Genomic DNA, 22,795 nt, shown 5'->3' with positions numbered 1-22,795 from the left:
TGACATTGACAGATTTTTTCTTTTGTTAAAGTGTAATGGAATTAACCGTTCAGACGTAAGCAACAACTACAAATATATACTAGTAATCTGTGGACGTAAGTATGACGTCACTTGGCGCTTACGTCTCTTTAGAATACGAAGGATTAAAATCTATTTTTCAGGTATCTTATAAATATAAACATAATTTTGAAAAAGCAAGAAACACGTGTCGCCTTATTTTAAGTCTACTTTCATATAAAATAATAAAAAAGCCATGTTAAAATTTTGAAATGTTGTCAGTTATGGCAAATCTTGGCAAAAGCAACTAAGGAGAAGATGAAGTATGAACTTGTTGCTTAGCAACATTAGCAACTTATCAACAAGGAGATGCTAAACGAAAATAGAAATCTGTTTATTTTTATTTTAAAAGTGCGTTTTATTTACATAATTGCAATGTAATTGCAAAAACGTACTGTCCTTTTTACTGCGAAATTTCCCTGTTTTAAGGCACCAATTTTAGTCTTTAGAGGAAAGGCAAGGAAAGGCAAACATAAACTTAATATTAATAAATTCAACAGTTTCTAATTGCTATGGAGTTTATTACAAGATTGTAATAATAATTGTCTATAAGCATATAAATAATAAAATTACAATGACTTCCCCTAAAGTAAGTTAAATCTAACTTGAATTTTAAGGATTACCTATTATTTTTTTAACACAGACATCCAAGTAACAAAAATACATTTTTCAGCTTCTGTACACTATAGAGCCCCATGGATTGGGCGAGCTATACTTTATGTGGCAGAAGGGAGAATCCCATTCTCTATTAGCAACTACTGGCACAGATGCTACAGTAGCCATACATGATCGCTCTGGACAAACCACAGAACGAATCAAGTTACCTGGGTAATATTGCTTTTTATCTTATGTGTGCCATAAGTACTTACATTGTTATATTCATCCAAAGTCATCCTTGTTTAACTAATAATAATAATATATAAATTAATGAATTTAATTAAGGTCAATGTGTCGAAGTCCGGCATACTTTTCTAAAATTAAAGTTTAAAATAATTTATTGTTACGAGATTCGCTTTTTAAAGTAACTTGTGTCATCGGAAATTACATTTGAGGTAAATTACAGTTTGAGGTAAGTCCGTCTAGCAGCAGTATAGCCCTAACTTGTGAAGTAAAATGCATGGCAACGGTTTCTAGCAAAGTCGCAAAACGGCCATTCAAATATGTGTTTAAGGTGTCAGTAATAATATATAACATAAATGCTTATTACAACAAAATTATAATAACTAGTGCTCGTAAAATCTACAACTTTGCTTCATCATCCTTTATGGGACATTTTTCAACATACTCCCTTACTTAATTTTGATTTGATTATTGTTATTGATATGTATACTTAGTACCAATTTTTTTTATTCCGTCATATTAATATTTAGTAAGTTAAAATAACTTTTTAGTTTACGTGGCAGATTGGGGCCATGCACGCGAAAGTTACGCGTTTTTACCATTATTTTCGCCACTCAATTAAAATTATAAGGGTTGTTGGTCCGGGAGGTAGATTTTTTTAAGGAAATTTCCTGCTCTTTGAGGATCTTTTTTCAAATTTTGATTATCTCAAATAATTTTTATTTTTGGAATATTAAAAAAACCAAACCCTTCTTTTTTTACTTTATTGTTTATAACTTTTGCAATTTTTATCAGCCCCTCTTGTATGCTTTTTTCGTGCAGTAAAATTTGGGCAATGCTATGATTTAGTAGTCCTAAGTTTTAATGCAAATTAATAATAAAGACATGTATATTTGAAAAGGTTGACAATATCTGATTTGAGGCAAGACCGGCGTATGACGACCTTTCCTTATGAAAACTAGACGGACTTCCCAATTATTGCAATTTTAGGTTAGGCACATGTTGCAGGTGATAATAACGAATCGAACACCAGTAATAAGTAAAAGGATCACTAAGTTATTTATGTAATCCAAGAAACCCCAAAAACTCCTTCGTATTTCCACTTTTTTTATTTTTTTGACAGAGACTTACACTCCGATTGCGAGTACAAAACGGTAAAAAAATTTTGAGATCATTTTTTTTCGTAACAGGTAGTTAGTAGCGACATGTCTGTTTCTTAGGTCAAACTAACTTTGCAATATCGTTTTACCCACTGAGCCATATGAAACTAGTCGTTCAAATATATACGTGGTAGAGCCATGCTTCGGCACGAATGGGTCGGCTCGACTGGAGAAATACCACGTTCTCACAGAAAACCGGCGTGAAACAACGCTAGCACTGTGTTTCGCCGAGTGAGTGAGTTTTCCGGAGGCCCAATCCCCTACCCTATTCCCTTCCCTACCCTCCCCAATTCCCTTCCCATCCCTACCCTCCCCTATTACCCTATTCCCTCTTAAAAGGCCGGCAACGCACCTGCAGCTCTTCTGATGCTGCGAGTGTCCATGGGCGACGGAAGTTGCTTTCCATCAGGTGACCCGTTTGCTCGTTTGCCCCCTTATTTCATAAAAAAAATAAAAAAAATATATGGAAGTTATTGCCGCTAGATGGACTTACCTCCCAGACGGACTTCGACACATTGACCTTATAATAATAATATAGTTTCATTCAGTGATACAAAAATTTTAAATGCAAAAGTGTTTCTGTTAACTTTACCCTTAAATCGCATTACCGATTTTAATAAAATTTGTGTGAAGATACCTTAAGTCCAGGAAAGTACATATTTTAAGCTAGTTTTATCCACAGAAAATTTAAAGTTTCTGGGCTAAACAAAGTTGCTTGCAACATCCATAACAGAACACATGTACAGTCATATAAGCCCTTTGTATGGTGCAAGAGGTCTGGTAGGGCTTAGATATGTTAAAGTAATAGTAGCAACACATAGAATTCAGGTTATTTTCACTGCAGATTGTGCGCTGGAATGGACTGGGATAATGATGGTGATTATCTCGCTATTATTACTCCTAACTCCAACGCTGTGATTCTCTGGGAGTGCCACACGAACAAGCGTCACAATATAGAGACAGGTCTCCGTGAACCTCCATCCTGCTTGGCCTGGTCCTATGGTGAACCGCTTCTTGCGATTGGGACTCAGAAAGGCAATCTGGCACTTTACAATCATCATACTACAAAGTAAGTTTTGTTGTGACATATTAAATAAATAATATGCTTTTTTAATATTAAATATATAATAATTATTAATTAAGTACTTAATTTATTTTTTAAATTAAAATTTTTATTGTGATGAAAAAATGCGATTGTTAAATAAGCCATTTTATTTCATATCCCTTGTCATTATCATATCTGATCTACATCAAAGGAGAATTCCAATCATTGGGAAACACACAAAGAAAATCACATGTGCTGCGTGGAATAGAGACAGTATTCTGGTGCTAGCGTCTGACGACAAGAGCTTGTCTATAAACAATTCCGATGGGGATACCCTGAGGGTGATATCTCTACGCGATATTCCCAACGATCTACAGTTCTCTGAAATGAAAACTGATGAGAGAGTTGCCGGTGAAAACACTGTAAGTTTATAATCACTAATCACGTATAAAACTGTTTATTTATTCAAAAGTATACCTTACATTTTGCACAAAAGAAATTTCTTATGTCCTTTTTAGTCGCTCAAAGTATATTTAATACGAAATGTCGTCTAAATTGGTTCAGATATATATATATATATATATATATATATATATATATATATATATTGTAAGCGTGAAGACTGAAGAGGTTGTAGACAGATATACACAGATTTATAATATCGTAAAAATAAAACAATTTTGTCAGGTTCTATATAGCAATAACAAAGGCCTGTTTAAAATTCTAGGCGAACCTGTGATAACTTGCTTATTTAAGAGTTTTGTTTATGCCTATTGAGCATCAACTTCATATAAAATTTAAGAGCCTGCTGTCAGAAATATCAAAGCACGCTAGCCCCGCCTACACGGGTGTGTAGGCGGGGCTAGCGTGCTTTGATATTAGGATAGCGGGGTCGCTATCCTCCAATCGTGATATTATAATGACTCCATGAATCGTGCCACCGAGCATTGTGCTTTGCGCTGCAACTAATAGTGAATAATATCGCGTATAACAACGTTTCCCGCATTATAAGATGAAAGTAAAGGTCGTAAGTCTCAAAAACGTTTTTGATTTCTTAAAAATTAAATACTATACTAATATTTCCTTTAGCCATTATTTTATAAAGTGTGAGATTGTAGGAGTGCAAGTTATTTAATGATAGTAACTCAATAAGTGTAACAGAAGCCCAGAAAGACTCATAATTTCGAAAAATATAACTATTGAGTCAAAATAAGTGAATCGTGTTTTCCGTTAGGCAAATATCAGATAAATATACAATGCTTAAATAAATCTCAATTTCATTTAAGTCAATCGTCTTCCGGGATCGTAATACTTATTAGAAAACACAGCAAAATTTGGTAGCTCACTCTGTGAGTACTTAATGTACTTAAACATTGGTCCGCACCGTACGCGCCGCATTTCGTGATGTCATTTCACACAACAAATTTTGGGATGCGGCACGTGCGGCTCTTGCGGTGCGGACAAGTGTGCGATCAGCTTTAACTGATTTGAATTGTAGAAATAAGCTGTTCAGCATTTAATAGGCGATTTTAAAACTAGTCTAAATGTATATACTGATACATAGACATACAATAACTTATTACTTAACCCATTGTATTTCAGATAAGCCTTGTCGTCGGTAAGAGAACTCTGTATCTCTACAATCTACTGAACCCAGAGAATCCAATAGAATTAGCTTTTCAACAGCGATACGGCTCTATCGTTTCGTACAAGTGGTACGGAGACGGCTATATACTTATCGGGTTCAGTGCGGGCTATGTCATAGCTATATCAACTCATATCAAGGAGGTCGGCGAGGAACTGTTCCAAGTGAAGAATCATAAGGACAACTTGACCGATATAGCTGTGTTCAACGGGCAAGCGGCTTCGTGTGGGGACGGACAGTGAGTGACATCTATATAATTTACATCATAAATGTAAATTATATAGATGTCACTAGAAGTACCATTATTGTAAATTTCGTTTTAAAATTAAAATGGGTGTGTGATAAAGCGATAGCAATAAATTCGTGCGAGAAACACAATGTACTGAAACAGTTCTATAATTCATAGTAAGGTTTAAGACAACATACATCTCTGTATGTAGCTGTAAGTTCTCCAATAAAAAAAAAAACGTCTATTTTCTGTAACTTTATTATAGTCGTCAAAAATTAAATTATATAAAATGTAACTGAACTTTTGGTACGATACGTCTTGACCACAATACGATATGATTTTTATAATCAATTTTTTTTTTATAAAATGCGAGCCTTTTTTTTTTCTTTTAAGTTTTTGATATATTATACCAGAGTGAAGCTGATATCTCTGTGGGAGGGCGGGGCGGTGACGGGGGGGTGTGCGGGCGAGCGCGCGGCGGGGAGCGGCGACGGGCGGCGGCTGGCGGCGGCGGCGCGCGGCGTGCTGCGCGTGCTCGTGACGTCACTGCCCCCGCTGCACGCCGCGTGCGCCGCGCGCGCGCTCACACTCACCAGCCTGGCCGAGGCCACGCTGTACCGCTGCGTGCCCGCTGACGATACGCCAGGTATAACAAAACAAAGTGATAATAGTTTTGGTGTGTATGACGTTTGTGTATACAGAGTTCAGCAAAAGTAGCAGCGCTGATTGCTGAAAGATTTACAGGAAGTCGATTTTTGTTTGTGACTTTTCTAAACAAACATACATCATCAGGTTTTGATAAAAATGCCACTAACAACCGCACTCAGAGAGACTAAACGATTTCTTAACTTGAATAAATTAATTAAGAATTTGACAGAAACTGTGTTAAAATCGTCGGTAAATTAAAACACTGTATTTTCAGGTGAGCCAGTGGCAGTAGCGACGTTCGCGTTGCCCGTGGAGCCGACTACGCTGGCGCTGGGCGCGGCGCACGCGGGCTGCGCGAGCGGCCAGCACGCCTGGTTCTACCCGCTGGGTGGCGGTCCGCCTGTGCGCCGGTACGTAAACGCGCGTGCACGTCACGTGACTACGTGTGATACCACGTGTGTGTGATACGAGTGTGTCACGTGACGTACGTTTTGCGACCTAAGTTACTGAACGATAGGCAATATTAAAAATTAAAAATAAGGTATTATGAGTTTATACAGGGCTTTCATAACGTAAATAAATGTTTCTTGAATGCGTATTCGCGTTAAAGTAAACTCAGTTTCTGGTGAAACTGTGATTGTTGCATTTTCATATGTTAATAAGTAAGTAAATATAAGGCAATAAATATTGTTCAAAGAATGTATATATTTCTTTTATAGCCAGTATCCCGGCACGGTAGAAGATTTGCGAATATCGGGGCAATACGCGGCGGTGCGGTATCAAGGACGAGCCATGTTGCACTCTGTAAGTGTTTTGAAGTTTGAGCTGAGTACTAAAACTATAAAGAATATTTTCAGTTACACTTGACCGGTTGCTAAACAAATTTTTTCATAAACTCAAAATAAACCAATTTAATTTATCGCCCTCTTTAGATGAAATTGGTTTATTTTGAGTCACTTAAAGTAATGTGAACTACGAGTTATAGAATCCATAAACCGTCCCTATTACTCAGACAATTGGCAAGTTAGTGACTAAATACTAACGAATACATAAACTACTGACAAATTCACCTCGGAAACCAGACATTAGCCGCCTAATTATGTCGTTTTCGACCGCAGATAGAAACCCCAGACCCGTCCAAGCCGGAGCGGGAGGCCATGATGTTTCCCGAGCCGCACATGCAGAGCGCACAGATCATAGACATACATCTCACTAGCGACTTCTTCATATACGTTACCGACGTGAGTTCACTTTGAATGCCGTATCGTATTATGATAATAATGTATACTAATTCATTGACTGCTTTTGCGCAAAAGTTGCTACTTGCTACTAAAGTGTGAAGCAAACTGTAATCCGTTGCGTTATGTCAAGTACCACCGAGGAAATTGATCCCACATTTTCTGTTAATATATTTATTGAATTAAAGTTAAGTAATTTAACGTCTCTGAGTGCGGTCGTTATTGATTTTGTAATAATACGATACAGCAAGGCGACATCGAGTACTGGGAGTTGGAGGCGTGGGGCGTGTGCGTGCGGTACAAGCACGCGGGCGTGCGCGCGCTGCACTGCGACATCAGCGGCGCGCGCGCGCTGCTGGTGAGTGAGCGCGCACACGTGTACTGCCCCGCCACCGCCGACCTGTGCGCCGTGCCGGAGAAGAACAGGTACGTCACGTACGTGGTGCGTGCACGTCACGTGTACGCACTGCGTACACACGACACCTTGGTCCTTGGATGTCAAGGAACTTTTGTAACCTATAAACATTGTCCGACTATAACGTCTGTATACTCAGCGTGGATCTCTTTATAAGCTGGTCGCTAGATTATAATATACTATTTATTTTCGCAATCAATTGGCGTGCGTTTTGTTTCAGTATCAAGGCGGTGGTGTGGGACGTGTGTCTATCGGAGCGCAACGTGTTCGCGGTGTACGCCGGCGACGTGATCAGTACGTACTACTACGCGGCGCACACGACGAGTGGGCCGCACGTCGACCGCGTGGCGATCACGTCGGTGTTGCCGGGTCACGTGCCGCTCATCCTGCTCTCCGGCGACGTGTACTGCTACGGGGACGGCGGGAGGTGAGTGTCACTGCACTGTACACTAGCTGTGACGTCATCGGCACGTACTACTACGCGGCGCACACGACGAGTGGGCCGCAGCCGAGTTATGGCAATTACATTGTCATTTCTGACGTTTGTATTATTGAAGGAATTGAAAAAAAAAACTTCGGTAGGCGCTATTCGGGACTTTAATAATAATAATAATTTATTTCAGATTATTCATCCATAGGTGTTAGTAACAATTTATTCTTAACCTATTGTTAGTAAAATTACATATCTTTAACTACATATTAACAACAGTGAATCGTAATCCACCTATGTAGAAGACGAGAGTCCCATCTGTTGGTGAAAACTCTTAGGATGCCGTTGGAGGAGGATCGCCAGCGCGCCAGCATTGAGGCACAGCGTTTGCGCATTATGGCCGCGAACCCGTCCACGCGCGCCTCGGTGAACATGCCTGACGCGCTGCATCTCCACGGCAACCCCAACAGCATCCTAAGAGTATTGTTGTACTGAACGCGCAGGTCGTTGTACGCCCGCTGGGAAAAATTAGTCCACAGGCTACACGTGTAGAATGACTGGCAGAAAGATTTAAAGAGCGTGATTTTAACTGCTTCAGTACAGCGAGCGACTTTGCGCTGTTTGGTATGCTACAACGTTATTTCGAGTATTAAAAATAGATGTTGGCTGATTATCAGAGTGACACCATTTTTGTAATACAGTCGGTTACGTGGCAGATGCCAGATAATTGTCGAGCGCTAATAGCATAATTTGTGTATAGGTATCTACTGGTGGTAGGCCCCCGTAGCATCAACGTTCGGAAAGTGTTTGAAAAAACTTATTCTGAATAAAAATTTTTGACTTTGACTTTGATATAGTATACGCGGCTGTCTTCTTTTCTGTCACGCACTATATTCGCAGCGTTGTGCGGACGACGCTGGACTCGCACACCACCGCCGGTTTAGCGGACGCGGACGCCGAGCGGCGGCTGGCCAATCAGCGCGCGCACGTCGACAAGCTCCTCCTACTGCGGCGGTTCACGGAGGCGTGGCTATACTGCGACGCGGTGGATGAGGCGGATCTATGGAGGAAGCTCGGAGCGGCCGCCGTCGCGGACTTGAATGTGGAGTTCGGTAAGACTGGAAACTATTTCGACTTACACTCAAATTTTTTTTTTAAAGTAAATCTGTTTGTCTATTTCTCAGTCTGTGTGTTGGTTAACTCTTCAAGGCTAAGTACCGAACTGATTTGGGTCTAATTCGGTGTGATACGTTAGTCTGAGCTACGAAAATGACATAGGATAGTTTATATCTATAGTTTGTGCGTTTTATGATGATATGCGTGACACATTATAATTGACAACAGTCGGTACGGAAGTTACCTAACAAAAATTAATTGATAGTTTAAAAATATCGAATCACTTAGTAAAGGAATTGCAATCGAAAGTATCGATTACGTACTGACATTTTAGTGGTGCCGGCGATTTAAGATGGCCGCCCTTTTTTATTATCGATTTGATTTCGATTGAGAGTCAATCTCTATTGACATAAGTTCCGTTTCATGCATATGATATTCTTCAAATGTTTTCGTAACAATAATTTTATACTCCAATTTCACAGTTAATATTTATAATTTTTATTAATAAGTTAGCATTTAGCGTCTTTTCATTTTTATTAATTTACAATTATAGGAAACATTTGTTTTTGTAGTTGGAATATAATTTATTACATTTTGATTTTTTTTGTTTTCTTGTAAAAAAAACCCGTAGCAAGGAACATGAAAACTGTCACCCAAATCATCTTAGAACGCAAACTATAAAAAAGACGGTATTTCAATTAAAGTAATCGGAAAACATAGACACAGTTGCAGGTCACATTCGGCTTTATACAGGGTGCAATTTAACCTTCCTGCCAAATTTGGATATATTGATCCTTGTTAAAAATAAAATTACACGTTTTTCTTCTTTTATAATCACTCAGTACTAAAATTTTGAGAAATAGCCTCCGAAAGTTATCCTACCAAACACCACAAAATATGGACACTTGCGCGGCCCGGCCCCGCCCCGCCCTTCTATTGACACTCTTGCAGTGACGGATTAAGACTACTTGATGCCCTAAGCAATCCATGCCTGTGGGCCCCCCTATCCGTATCTCAACTAGAATCGGTCTTTGAACCTTTACTATTCTGGTAAAGACGACTCAGACCTCAGACTTGATGCCCTAGGCAATTGCTTAATTTGATTAAGGGCTAATCCGTCAGTGCATTCTTGTTATTATCATAATTTGCGAACTTTCCCTTCATACTTTGACGGGCTTAGGACCGTCAAATGTAAGGGACATAGACAGGTATGTCTAGAATAAAATTAATTGATACACATCAAAAGAATGGAAAATTACAACTTTTTAATTACGAAAAATAAGCAGTTTAGAAATTTATAATAAATCTAAACCACATCCTTTGCATTTAGGCGTATTTAAAAAATTCAATGAACTTGTACACAGTACAACTAATTAAAAATCAAAACAACCCACCTCTAAATCTTATTTACTTCCAACTTGTCTACACTTACCATCTTGTCTAAACTGCAATCCGTTTTGCTCTGAGCAGAGTCTAGCCCGTTTTGCACATTGTCTTCAAGACTTAAAAAGTTTGTTAAGCACAATTTTGTCACTTTTAACCTCGTCACAGGCATGTCTTCGAGGCTGGCTAGGCGTGTGCAGGTGTTGCGAAGTGCGAACTGTCCATAATCCGAGTCTTTGATTGTTTCGCGATTCAGATTCAGGATACAGCTGCTGCATTCGAGAATCATCAATCAGCTGTTACGAAGACGAGTAAGACTTTCTTGCTCGTACAGTCTCTGGGTTCCGCGTAAACTTTCGCCACTCAAAATGTAGCACCTCCACCTATGCCTCCACATTTCATAACACTCGATCGTGGTTAGGGTACATTGTAACAGACACTAATTAAAGCGCGGGGGCCGGGGGGCCGGGAGGGGGGGCGTGACAAACAAAATAATTACGTGTTAGCTATACAACTACGCGCGTGGTACTAAACGGTCGCCGGCGGGCGGCGGCCGGCGAGCGGCGGGCCTCCCGCCTCCCACCCCGCGCGTCGCCCCCGCTTTACCCCTACGCATAACTGGTCTTCCGACTGGATGTATGAACTTACGAAGTGACCATTGTGCATCGATTTTTTTTTGGGATAAAATATGTTATTGTAAAAAAATTAACACCCTACTTTTTTTGGTTTAATGGACTCACCTAATGATACATAAGCCCCAAAAAAAATTTGGCAGGTAGGTTTAATTGCACCCTGTATTTATGATAGTTGTAGAAGTAAATGTTGTTAAGTATTTTTCTTGAACAAATTGATTTGCTATATTTCAGGCTCCTATAAGGTCAGCACATTTATTAGCAACGTATGCGCCGTATTTTAAAATTTGCTGTATGCAATGATATGAAACCGCACACCTTCACCCGCACCATACGGTGCTTACGGCGCGTGCGACGCGTAAGTTGCTCACAAATGTGCGATCACCTCATCTTTCTCGTAATATTCCTAATGTTTTCGGAATGTCCATGTTGTTCCAGCTATTCGGGTATACACTCGGTTGAGCGACGTAGCGATGGTGTGGGCGCTAGAAGACGCGGCGCATATTGAGGAGTTACCTGTTCTGTGGTGAGTATTTATGTATTCATTTAGTATTGGTACCCCGGTGTTGTATTGCTGCAGAAAGATTAACCGCCACAATCCTGCATCGCGTTATCGAATTTTCTGACCGGTTGGACATATACGACGTCGGAAATGACGTCAAGGGGCTTCTGTCTGACCGAGCATACGAGATAGTATGCTCGGTCGGAAGATCTTCCTTTGCGGCCACCACGCATAATATATTCCAACAACATCATCAGTCGTCTCTTTCAGCGCTACGCTCTGCGCGTGCCTGGGCTCGGGCGAGGCGAGCGCGCGGTGGCTGGAGGGGGCGGGGTCTGGTGCGGGCGCGGCGCTGCGCGTGCAGCTGGCGGCGGCGCGCGGCGACTGGGGGGCAGCGGCCGAGCTCGCTGCGCGACACGCCCCCCGCGCCGCGCCCGCGCTCGCGCTACAGCACGCCGCCACGCTGCAGCTCACGTGAGTTATTTCATTTCAATAATTAAAATAAAATCTATCTTCACGCTTAAACCTCTGAGCGCTCGGTGGCTAACTTCACTTGGTTGGTCACTGTCTAATATTATTGCCACCGTATTTTAAGAATAAGAATAACAACATTTTTATTTTGTCACCACACAACACAATATGTAAAACACAATACATACATAATATTGTGTGATGTCAAAATTGGCCCAAGCTCAGCTATACGCAGCAGCCAGCAAGCTAGCTCGCTGCACTGGTATTCTGCAAGGGCCAATGAGTGACTTCACCACAAAATAATGGAAAAAACTATATAATACTCTTATAATTAACTTACAATAAAAGCTAACACTAATTTAAGCTAACACTAATTTTAACGATTTTCAATTTAATATATTTTATGTTTCAGAGCGGACTACCACGAGGCGCTCGCCAAGTACGAGCAGTCCGTCATCACCTCCAACACGGACGACGTGAAGGTCAGGGAGCACAACGCCAAATGCGAGGCGGGCATCGCGCGCATGGCCGTCCGCTGTGGCGACGTTGCGAGGGGCGTCACGCTGGCCATGAAGCACGCCCACGACGTCGCCCTCCTCAAGGAGATCGCCCAGCTTCTGGAGGAGGAGAAGCAGCTGGCCCACGCCGCCGCCCTATACGATCACGCCGGCAACACAGAAAAAGCGGCGTCCCTATACATCAAACTCAAGTCCTGGCTGAAAGTCGAGGCGCTGATCCCCAAAATCACATCCCCCAGCATCCACATGCAGTACGCGCGAGCGAAGGAGGCGGAGGGGCGGTACGCGGAGGCGCTGAAATCCTACCTCAAGGCCCACGACTACGAATCGGCGATCCGACTCAACCTGGACAAGCTGGACGACATCGACGAGGCCGTCGACCTAGTCCAGGAGTCCAAGTCGGTGGCGGGAGCCAAGATGGTGGCCGACTACTTCCAGAACAGCGACGATCCCACCTCGGCGATCAAGTTCCTGGTGATGTCCCTGTGCTACGACGAGGCCTTCACCCTCGCCCGGAAGAACGGCAAGCTGCAGGTGTATGGCGAGATCCTGATCCAGACGTCGCAGGCGCGACCCGAGGACTTCCGCAGCCTAGCGCTCCACTTCGAGGGCGAGCGGAGCCCGCTGCTGGCCGGCAAGTTCTACTTCCACGCGGGGGAGTACGCCCGAAGCGTGGGGCACCTGCTCAAGGCGGCGGCTGAGGACGAGGACGAGGCGATCGGTATCGCCATCGACGCCGCCGCCGCCAGCGAGGACGACAGACTCACGAGAAAGTAAGTTCACTTTTACTTTTATTATATTTATTAACCATAGTAAAAAAAAATTAAACACCATGCCGAAGTCTGGCAACGTCGCATCGACCGGCACAGTGGCAATGCCCCACCGCCGGCGTAGGACGGGAGTGCAGAGGCGACGCTATGCCTGGGAGGGAGAGGGTGGGAGCGGCCGGCTCAGCTAGTTCCGGCGCCGAGGGGAACGCTTCAGTTTGCCGAAGCGTTCCCTAACTTTGGAAGTCCGGTCCCTTCTGAGGTAGACTGGCCGGTCGTGGAGGGAGTGCTGTGTTTGTTAGATCCGGGACATCTTTCCTTTATATACAGCTGAAGGCGAACCCCCGGGGTGCTTAAAAAAAAGCTCACGTCAATGAAGCGATTCTGTTGGTTCTCAAAAACACATTCCTCGCGACACGTCTCTGGTGGAAAGGCAGCCTTATTACATAGAGGGATCTATGTAATAATTATGATGAATCTTGTGAACTCACTCTAATGCTACAACGTTTCAGGGTGATATCGTTCCTGCTGGGCGAGACGGACGGCACGCCGCGCGACCCGCGCCACCTGTTCACGCTCTACATGGCCAAGAAACAGTTCATGGAGGCCGCCAAGACCGCTGTGAGTGTATTCATGGATTCCTGTGCGCATGCAGCGGCATAATACACCGCTCAGCAATGGAGGCTACGTCCGACTCCCGAGTCACATCTAGTTACTATTTCAGTTCGTGCGTCCATTCTCCATACTAATATGGTTGGTTGTTGTCCATTATCCATAAAAATGTATGGTTCCCGCGTGATAAACAAATTTCGGCGCAAAGGAGTTGCGGGCGATTTCTAATTTCATATTATGTACTCTATGGGGAGATTCACAATAGGAAAAATGCATGATTTTTATCATTCATCAAACGTCATCAACTCCATTTATATGGAGTCAAATCTCACAATATGCACTACATGCAGTGTCCAAACAAAATTTTGGTGATCAGACTTAATAAAGTTAGTAAATCTTTTAAAGGTCAATGTATACGCCTTTACAATAAAATCCCAGAAAACGTTCAAAATCTTTCCATTAATAAATTTAAAAAAGTAGTCAAAGAGCGTTTGTCTGCCAAAGCCTATTATAAGGTCAATGATTTCATAAACGATGGCACATCGTGGGAGTAGGCTATGGCTGCTTGCAAGGCTATTTCTACATAATATTTTATGACTTACAATTATGTATGTATGTTGACATTGTATATATAACTAGCTGTTGCCCGCGACTTCGTCCGCGTTAGTATAGTAGATCACGTCCCAAGTATTATTTGTACAAAAATATTCAATGTAAGTACAGCATTGACTTTCCTACGATTTTATTATATATAGATGTTCCGCGCGGCTTCGCTTGCGTAATTTAGGAATTTCACGCGACCGTACATTTTTCTGCAAAAAAAATAGCCTATGTCCCTTAACGTGGTCGATTCTTCATGTTTGCCAAATAACATAAAAATTGCTCCAGTAGTTCTTAAGAATCTTAAGATAATAAGCAATTTCATATAATTTCCCCCGTTTTTTCCACATTTTCCTCTATTTCTTCGCTCCTATTAATCGTAGAATAATAAAATATAGCTTGTGGCCCTTCTCGATAAATAGGCTATCTAACACTGTAAGAATTTTTCAAATCGGACCAGTAGTTCCTGAGATTAGCGCGTTCAAATAAGCCCTTTCAAATAATTTCCCCCCGTTTTTTCCACACTTTCCTCTATTTCTTCGCTATTATTAGTCTTAGCGTGATAAAATATAGCCTATAACCTTCCTCAACAAATGAGCTATCTAACATTGAAAGATTTTTTAAATCGGACCAGTAGTTCCTGAGATTAGCGCGTTCAAATAAGCCCTTTCATATAATTTCCCCCGTTTTTTCCACATTTTCCACTATTTATTCGCTCCTATTATCCTTAGCGTGATAAAATATAGCCTATAGCCTTCCTCGATCAATGGGCTATCTAACACTAAAAGATTTTTTCAAATCGCACCAGTAGTTCCTGAGATTAGCGCGTTCAAATAAGCCCTTTTAAATAATTTCTCCCCGTTTTTTCCAGATTAGCGCGTTGTAACAAACAAACAAACTAACAAACTCTGCAGAATTATAATATTAGTATAGATTTTAAGTTACAACATTGTAAACCTTATTTTAAAAGATTAATTTTTTCTCACTTTTTTTTTGGTAAAAAAGTGGGCCCCGTGCGAGTTTCTTACGCCGGTTCTTCTCGCCGGGCTAGTTCCCGAACCGGTGGTAGGCATCATGTAGACGTTCAGAGAATATTTGCAAAAATTTATTCTGAATAAAAAAAGTTTTGAGTTTGAGTTTGAGTTGAGTTTGAAAAATAAAACATTTTTAAGCTATTGCATAGCTTTTATCGCGGGCATTGAGCGTGGCGACCGAATCAAGAAATTCCGTAACGAAAAAAAACCTAACACTCCCCTCTGACCGGCACAGTGGTGCGGTGTTTCCAGATTTCGGCACGGTGTTTCTGTGCGTGCGACTAGACGTATACGACTTATAATTGCATAAGTTGATAAAAAATGCTATGCTTTACCGCATCAGTCCCCGAGTGCCACACGTATTTTTATTATTTATTTATACCTTCATTTTGTCAAATTCAATGTTAATTACAACGAGGTACAGTTAAAGATCTTGACCCACTTTAGTATAATTCGTCTGCGGTCCACTTTTACATACTCGAGTAACAGTCACTTTCACTCGTGACCTCCATACCAAGTTTTAGCTGCCTGATAATATTTAACTTTTATTAAAATTTTCCTAAAATATTACTATAAACCTTGGAATTATACACAATAATTCATATAACTTATTTTTTTTTAACGTCACTTACGTACGTTATTTGATTTATTTAGGAACTTCTAACGCTATTTATTAAGTTATGATGTACCGACAGTCGAATTGAGAAAACTTCTCTTATTTTTAAGTCGGTTTTAAATAAATTTCTTATTATTTTTATCTAGCGGGCCCGACGAACGTCCTCCCGTTGTATCAATGAAGTTTAATTTGTGTTTTATTTGTGTTTAAAAGCAGTGAGGTTACGTCATTTTAGTAATTGAATAATTCAAAGTGTTTTATATTTTTTAATTATCCACGTAATTTATCACCATTCCCTTACTTCAAAGAATTCATACTAATATTATTATAAATGCGAAAATCTGTCTGTCAGACTGTCTGTTCTTCTTCTCTTTCTTCGCTCCAAATCGCTAAATCGATTTTGCTATTTGGTATGGAGAGACTTGGACGTCCCAGGAAAGTACATAGGTTACTTTTTATCCCGGAAAAATGTACGGTTCCTGTGCGATAAACAAGCGTCATCTAGTAGGTATTCTTATGTAAGAATTAGCGAAATCGGATCAGTCGTTTGATACGGGCCGAGATTTACCCTTACCAGTTACCAACACATTTTATTTTATTATTTAAATAGCATTTTATGTGGCGGTACCCACAATTAGCGCCACATTCCTGCATCGCGCTATCGAAGTTTTCTGAGTGCGTCGGTATATATATGTCGCAGTCATCTGATTTAATCTGCGATTCGATTGAATGACTAGCGTATTCATAGAATCACACCATTCAATTGAATGACTAAAGGACAACTCGTCAAGACGTTGACTGTGACCTTTAACGCTTTGACTAAAAGTCATATTATAGTAAAGTCGTTAAATGGGATGCTATAATTTTTTTAAGTAGCCGTTTTCGGGGTAGTAATAGGTAAATCCACGATGTCATATTATTTTATCACAAATAAAGCACTTTAAAGTTTTAATCGACTACATATCAACACAGCTATCAGCTGTGCGTGCTGTTTGACGCTATATATAGTATATATATAGTGACAACTAGCGCCGCAGTAACAAAAAAGGGTAAATACGTTCAATTACTTGACTGATTTCATGTTCGCTATTTTCAAAGGGCTATTTTATTACTAATCGCTAACTAGTTGGACGTTGAGTGAAGATCGTTCAATCGACGTTCGGCCGAGTCATTCAATTGAATGGTGCCATTCAATGAATGCGCTAGTCATTCAATTGAATCGCAGATTGAACTAAATGACTGCGACATATTCAACAGCTGAAATGCACGTGATACACGTGGGCTTAGGCCTGACCGAGCAAGCTATCTCGCTCGGTCGGAAGATCTTCCTTTGGCCTCCACGCATATTGCCACATATATATTGAAATATCCGCAGGTGATAATCGCGACCGCGGAATGCGGGGCGGGGCGGTACCGCGAGGCGCGGGACCTCGCCCGCACGCTGACGGGCGCGCTGCGGGCGCGCGGACAGCCGCCGCCGCGCGACCTCGTGCGCGCCACCGCGCTGCTACACTCCTACATACTGGTTAGTGTCTTATTACTAGAATTGCAAATTTGTGACGTCACACTAGGGTCTCAAAAATATCACAAGGGGGGAGAGGGGGGAGTTCTAAAAATCATGGAAATCGTGTGACTACTTTATGGGTGGTCCCTTGTAATGTAAATTGATACAAACTGGTTGTTACTGCCATAGATGAGTGTCGTCAAAATCAATATAAGCTGTCCAAATGCATATATTTTTTTTAATAAAAATATCCACAGGTCCGTACGCACGTGCGTCGCGGCCGCCACGACATCGCCGCACGGCTGCTGCTGCGGCTCGCTGCGGAGGTCGAGTTCTTTCCCAGCGAACAGCGTAAGTTGACCATCTTAATATCATTACTTTCAGAGAAGTTGATTCATAGGCAAATGGCGGACCTGCGTTATTTGTTTCTTTAATCGCGGGATCCCTAAATTTTTCCGCAACATAAGTTCCGTCACTCATTGTAATTTGTATGCTGTTTAAGCATGAAAAAACAACAGTCAGACACAACTTTTTATTTATAATATTAGTAAGGATTTTTGGGAATTGTTTTCACCAGTATTTATTTAGCTGTGGTTTACAGATCGCGTGTCGATCCTGACGTCGGCGGTGATCGAGTGCGGGCGCGCGGGGCTGAAGCACGCGGCGCACCAGTGGGCGCGCGAACTGATGCGACCGCCGTACCGCGACTTGGTATTACTAGCACACTTAGCCCTAATTTCACCAACGTCTCAACAGACGTTGACATTTTACCATGACATTTTAACAAGCTGTTAACACCAACGTGTTAACAGCTTGTTAAAATGTCATGTCTTCTCTTCCATTCATAAGAAAAACGAAAGAGGTAACGTGATACTAATTCGAGCGTTAACTTTAACAGTCGTTGGTGAAATTGGGGCTTAGCCCCAATTTCACCAACGTCTGTTAGTGTTAACAGCTTGTTAAAATGTCATGTCTTCTCTTTTATTCATATGAAAAACGAACGAATTCTACTTAATTGTATTTTTTTAATTTGTATTCTAAGTTGTGGTCGTTCAGGTTTGTTTTGTGTGTTGTGGTTGAGGCACAAAACTTCATATAAGATGTCATTTGTTTGAAATACTGTGCCAAGTCGAGTCATTATGATTTTAGGTACTTGTTTTTTTTAGATCGATCCGAAGTACGCCAAGAAGATCGAGTCTGTGGTGCGTCACGGGGTGCGCGGCCCGCCACCCGCGGATGTCGCGGCGTGCGCGCGGTGCGACGCGCCCGTGCCCGTCGCCGCGCTCACGTGTGCGCGCTGCGAGACCGACCTGCCCTTCTGCCTGGCCACGGTGAGTGCTAGATTGAATCTAAGTTCGTTCATCGCGCGGGAACCGTACGAATTTCTTCATCAAAAACCATCCTACATCCTTTCCCGTCTCAAAGTATCTCCTTAACAAATTTCACCTGAATGGTACAATTCAGTTAAACGTGATAAGATAACAGACATACACACTTTCGCATTAGGATTAAACGCAGCTGTATATTGCAGGGCATGCACATAGTGAAGGACGACCTGACAGCGTGCCCGGAGTGCGATTTCCCCGCCATCATGACCGAGTTTGTCGAGTGAGTGATCATCATTATCATCTTCTTATATCTTACTTCTGTTATTTATTTATCCACACACATTTATACACAACAAATAACTATGTCATGTCTTATTTTCAACATATCAGACTGAGCTTGCTTCTATGAATAACATTACTGCGGTGTTGATATTTTATTATAAGTATGTCTTAACTATAAAAAGTCTAAAAAGGGATAAAAAAGGATATGGGGATGAAAAAGCTTACGGCTTAAATATTTTGCATAGAAAACTCAAATGTTTTTATTCAGAATATTTTTTTACAAATATTTTCTGAATGTCGTTGCTACTGGTGCCTTCAACGGTTCAGAAAAAAGCCTAACTAATAAAAATATCATTACTATATCTAGCATACTTATATTATATTCTAGCATAGACTGTGTGGTTGGTGTAGAATTACCTTCACACCGATTTTTAAAGAAAATGTATGTAACCTGAAAATGTATGTTTACAGGTTACTTCGCGAGGAGGGCAAGTGTCCGCTGTGTAACGAGACTGTGGACTACCGCCGACTGGTCAAGATCGACGACGTCACGCTCTATCTAGACCCCAAACCCACCGAATAGGTTGTACCCATCATGGATACAATTCACAATACCCATTTATCCATGGGTAACAAAATATGTAATCATTGTGATACTATCCGTCCATTTTTAAGATAAGTATTAAAATGATGTATTTGATTTTTATCTTGACGTACCTGAGGTTTAGGAGAGAATAATTGTGAAAATAAAACACGAAATAGTGATGAAACATTTATTTTTTTTCATTTGAAAGTATACCAAGTTGTAGTTACACGTTCGATACTGAGATTCAAATGAAATGAAACACAATTGTTGGTATATTTATACAAAACCGCGGCGCCCGCCCGAGCTCAACTCTCTTTCGCTGTGAAGCCCTTCCTTCCTCCGAGTCCCTTCCGACAGGAAGAGTATAGGAGGAATACCAAACGTAAAGTGCGGCTAAATGAAAATTCTGGAAATTTCCAGACGAATTAGCGCCATTTCAGCAGAATCGAGGGTCGTCGAGCGCCGAACCTGTCACTAGTTCTAATTACAGCTAGCTACCTATACTTAAGTAGACAATACATTTATACAACTTAAATTAGTGACAAGAAGATAACGCAATCATAATACAATGCAAAATAATTGTGCTAATACAGTGTGGGCTCCGACTAGGGGCTAGTCGCTGGGCGCTATCGGCCGGCGTGCACGCAGCTATCGGCCGGCGTACACACAACTATCGGCCGGCGTGCACACAACTATCGGCCGGCGTGCACACAACTTTCGGCCGGCGTGCAAACAGCTACCCGCTATAGCTAGATGTCAATATCCTTACTTCAAATCTCCGGTCTCTCGTCCGCGACGGCTAGGCCGACGGCTCGATTAGCCGCTATTTGGTAATATCAGCTAACTCAGCGCGGAACTACATCTAGTCGACTATTGTATAAAAAATATAAAAATCGAAACTATCCGTGTATACTCTACGATGGAGCCCGACAATTCCTGGCCGAGTCTACCGTTCGCGAGCGCCCTACACCGAATTCGACTAATACGATAATCTCCCGAAATTAAAATAATATACATTCGATTTTAAATTATTTATAATATAAGATATACGAAGCCCGCTGCGTGCGGTTCGGTGCATTTACTTCTCTATAAAAATGGAATCTATAAAATTGGTGTTATATATGAACGAAAGCGTTCAATAATATAACGGCGGAGAGATTCCGTCGGCAGTTATTACGTAAATAAAGCCTTAAGCCGTATGGAGATCATATATTCATTTCTCAGACGATAATTTTTGAAACATAGGCACACGCTATCTACTGTAATTATCTATTGCAATACTTTGGCACACTCACTCGTCACATACTCTCACACTGTACTAGGCCGTCGGGGGCCGCCGACGAGACCTCGCCGCGAATGCACCTATATAAATATACAATGGAACGGACGAGATAATAAAGCATCGAACGATATTGAACGTCAGTCTGCTAACCTCGGAGCGGGCCGGGCGTGGTGATGACGAGTCGGGGCCGCCCGCCCGGGGCCCGCACGTGCGGCCACGCGCCCGATGGCCGGAGGAGCGGACGTTGTACGAGACGGACGAATAAATTAACGATAGACTACGCATTTATAAACTATTAAAATTAATAAAATTAACATTATAATTCATTTCGCGATATATATTCTGCTGGCCGGATAATATAGCTCCGCCCCTCCGGAGCTCCGCTATTTACATATATAAAAATATATTAAAACGTAGAAACGATGGCACTCGGTTGCGCTAGAGGATAAATCATACACGTAGACTCTGAGAGACGAACGATCCCGCGGTCGACGGGGGAATGTACAAAAATTAGCATCGACTACTCTACTCCTCGACAATAAATACTATAAATCTTTGGTTTCACGAGTCGCGGGGACGTCGGGGGGAGGGTCACCGCGAGCGCGGGACGATCGAGGAATTTCGATTTGGCACTACGGAGTCGTCGGCGCGGGGTCTAGGCGAGCTTGGGCAGCGCGGCGACGACGCGCACGCGGTCGCTGAACTGCGGCGGCGGCGCGAGCACTGGCGGCGGCGCGTCGGGCGGCGGGCCCTCCTCGGGCGGCGGCGGCAGCGCGGCCAGCAGCCCCGCGCGCCGCCGCCCCGGCGCCTTGTCCACGTCCACGCCCAGCCGCTCGGCGGCGGATCGGCCCGCGCGCGCCGCGCCCCGCAGCAGCGCCGCAGCCGCGCGCTTGCGCGTCAGCGAGTTGTGGCGCGCCATGGGCGGCGGCGCGAGGCTCTCGGAGCTTGAGTGCACGGGCTCGGTGCTGATGACGTCGTCGCCGGACTTGACGGTGACGGAGGCGCAGAAGGAGACACGGTCGCGGCGCGGCGCCGGCGCCTCCTGGTCGGACGACACGCCGGACGACGAGTTGTCGTCGGAGCCGCGTTCGCCCGCTCCCTCCCCGCCGCGCTCGCCCGCCAGCTCGCCCGCCAGCTCGGCGCCGCAGCTGCGCGACGACTTGAGCCGCGTGCGGATCTTCTGAATCTCGTCGACGGAGAACGAGTGCTGCATCGAGCCCGACCCGCTGCTGCTGCCGCTGAAATCATAATCGTCTCCGGTTACCGATGGAGCCCTCGAGGATAACGTTTTGTCATCTTTTACTCGCTCACCCCGAGTTCACAGAAAAAAGTGCTAGAAGAAAAGATATTCTGCCCTTTCTACAACTCGTTTTTACTGATTTATGTAACTCAAAGACCAGTATTAAGGTTATTATTTAGACCGTTATAGACACGATTGACGTCACCACACACAAGGCGAGTTTTAGTGGATGTTTGTAAGTGGAAGACAAAACGGATGAGGATAGAAACGAATGCTAGAAAAAAAACAGATAGCTACACATAATCAACATTGTAATAGCAAATGATTCTTTGAAATGGTATATATTATCTAAGATATTGATGTTAAACTTCTTAGATCCATGACTCGTCAGTGGTTCTGAGATAAAATATAATGCTTTCTCCGTCATACACACAAAGAACGAAAAAGAATGTGTACATAATGTATATGACATGGCGCGTGACTCCATTATCCAAGGCTAAGCGTTCCCCTCCAAACATAATTTAAATACCTTAAAATATTTTCTAGTAAAATAAAGTGAAGTCTCCAATGTTTTGTAACAGTTTCGTGTGTTTTGTGAACCTGGAAATTGAGAAA

At 42.4% G+C, this 22,795-nt stretch overlaps 2 protein-coding genes across 7 annotated transcripts in view; one reads left to right on the top strand and one right to left on the bottom strand.

The window, feature by feature from the left end:
* The first annotated feature begins 523 nt into the window (after positions 1-523).
* LOC121729129 (WD repeat-containing protein 19) lies at positions 524-19,838 on the top strand. The gene is made up of 22 exons (XM_042117526.1): positions 524-646; positions 731-885; positions 2,902-3,126; positions 3,314-3,524; positions 4,705-4,985; positions 5,390-5,622; positions 5,899-6,034; positions 6,344-6,428; positions 6,743-6,865; positions 7,110-7,288; positions 7,498-7,704; positions 8,608-8,819; positions 11,277-11,364; positions 11,611-11,814; positions 12,224-13,102; positions 13,609-13,717; positions 17,334-17,483; positions 17,720-17,813; positions 18,064-18,173; positions 18,629-18,793; positions 18,994-19,070; positions 19,544-19,838. The coding sequence occupies exons 1-22, from the start codon at positions 632-634 to the stop codon at positions 19,653-19,655; spliced, it is 4,050 nt and encodes a 1,349-aa protein (XP_041973460.1). The 5' UTR covers positions 524-631; the 3' UTR covers positions 19,656-19,838.
* Positions 19,832-22,795, bottom strand: part of LOC121729126 (SH3 and multiple ankyrin repeat domains protein 3) — a 212,994-nt gene continuing 210,030 nt past the window's right edge. For 5 of the 6 annotated variants that reach the window (XM_042117520.1, XM_042117519.1, XM_042117522.1 and 2 more), the window contains one exon: positions 19,832-22,178. In XM_042117520.1, the coding sequence (XP_041973454.1) occupies positions 21,596-22,178 (583 nt within the window). In that variant the 3' untranslated portion in view covers positions 19,832-21,595. Of the gene's footprint in view, positions 22,179-22,709; positions 22,781-22,795 lie in introns of all 6 variants that reach the window. The other variant, XM_042117524.1, reaches the window with a different exon arrangement.

Source organism: Aricia agestis, chromosome 7 (assembly GCF_905147365.1).
Source record: "Aricia agestis chromosome 7, ilAriAges1.1, whole genome shotgun sequence".
Classification (NCBI taxonomy): Eukaryota; Metazoa; Arthropoda; class Insecta; order Lepidoptera; family Lycaenidae; genus Aricia; species Aricia agestis.
The sequence above is the reverse complement of the archived record's forward strand: the minus strand, read 5'-3'. Positions and strand labels throughout refer to the sequence as shown.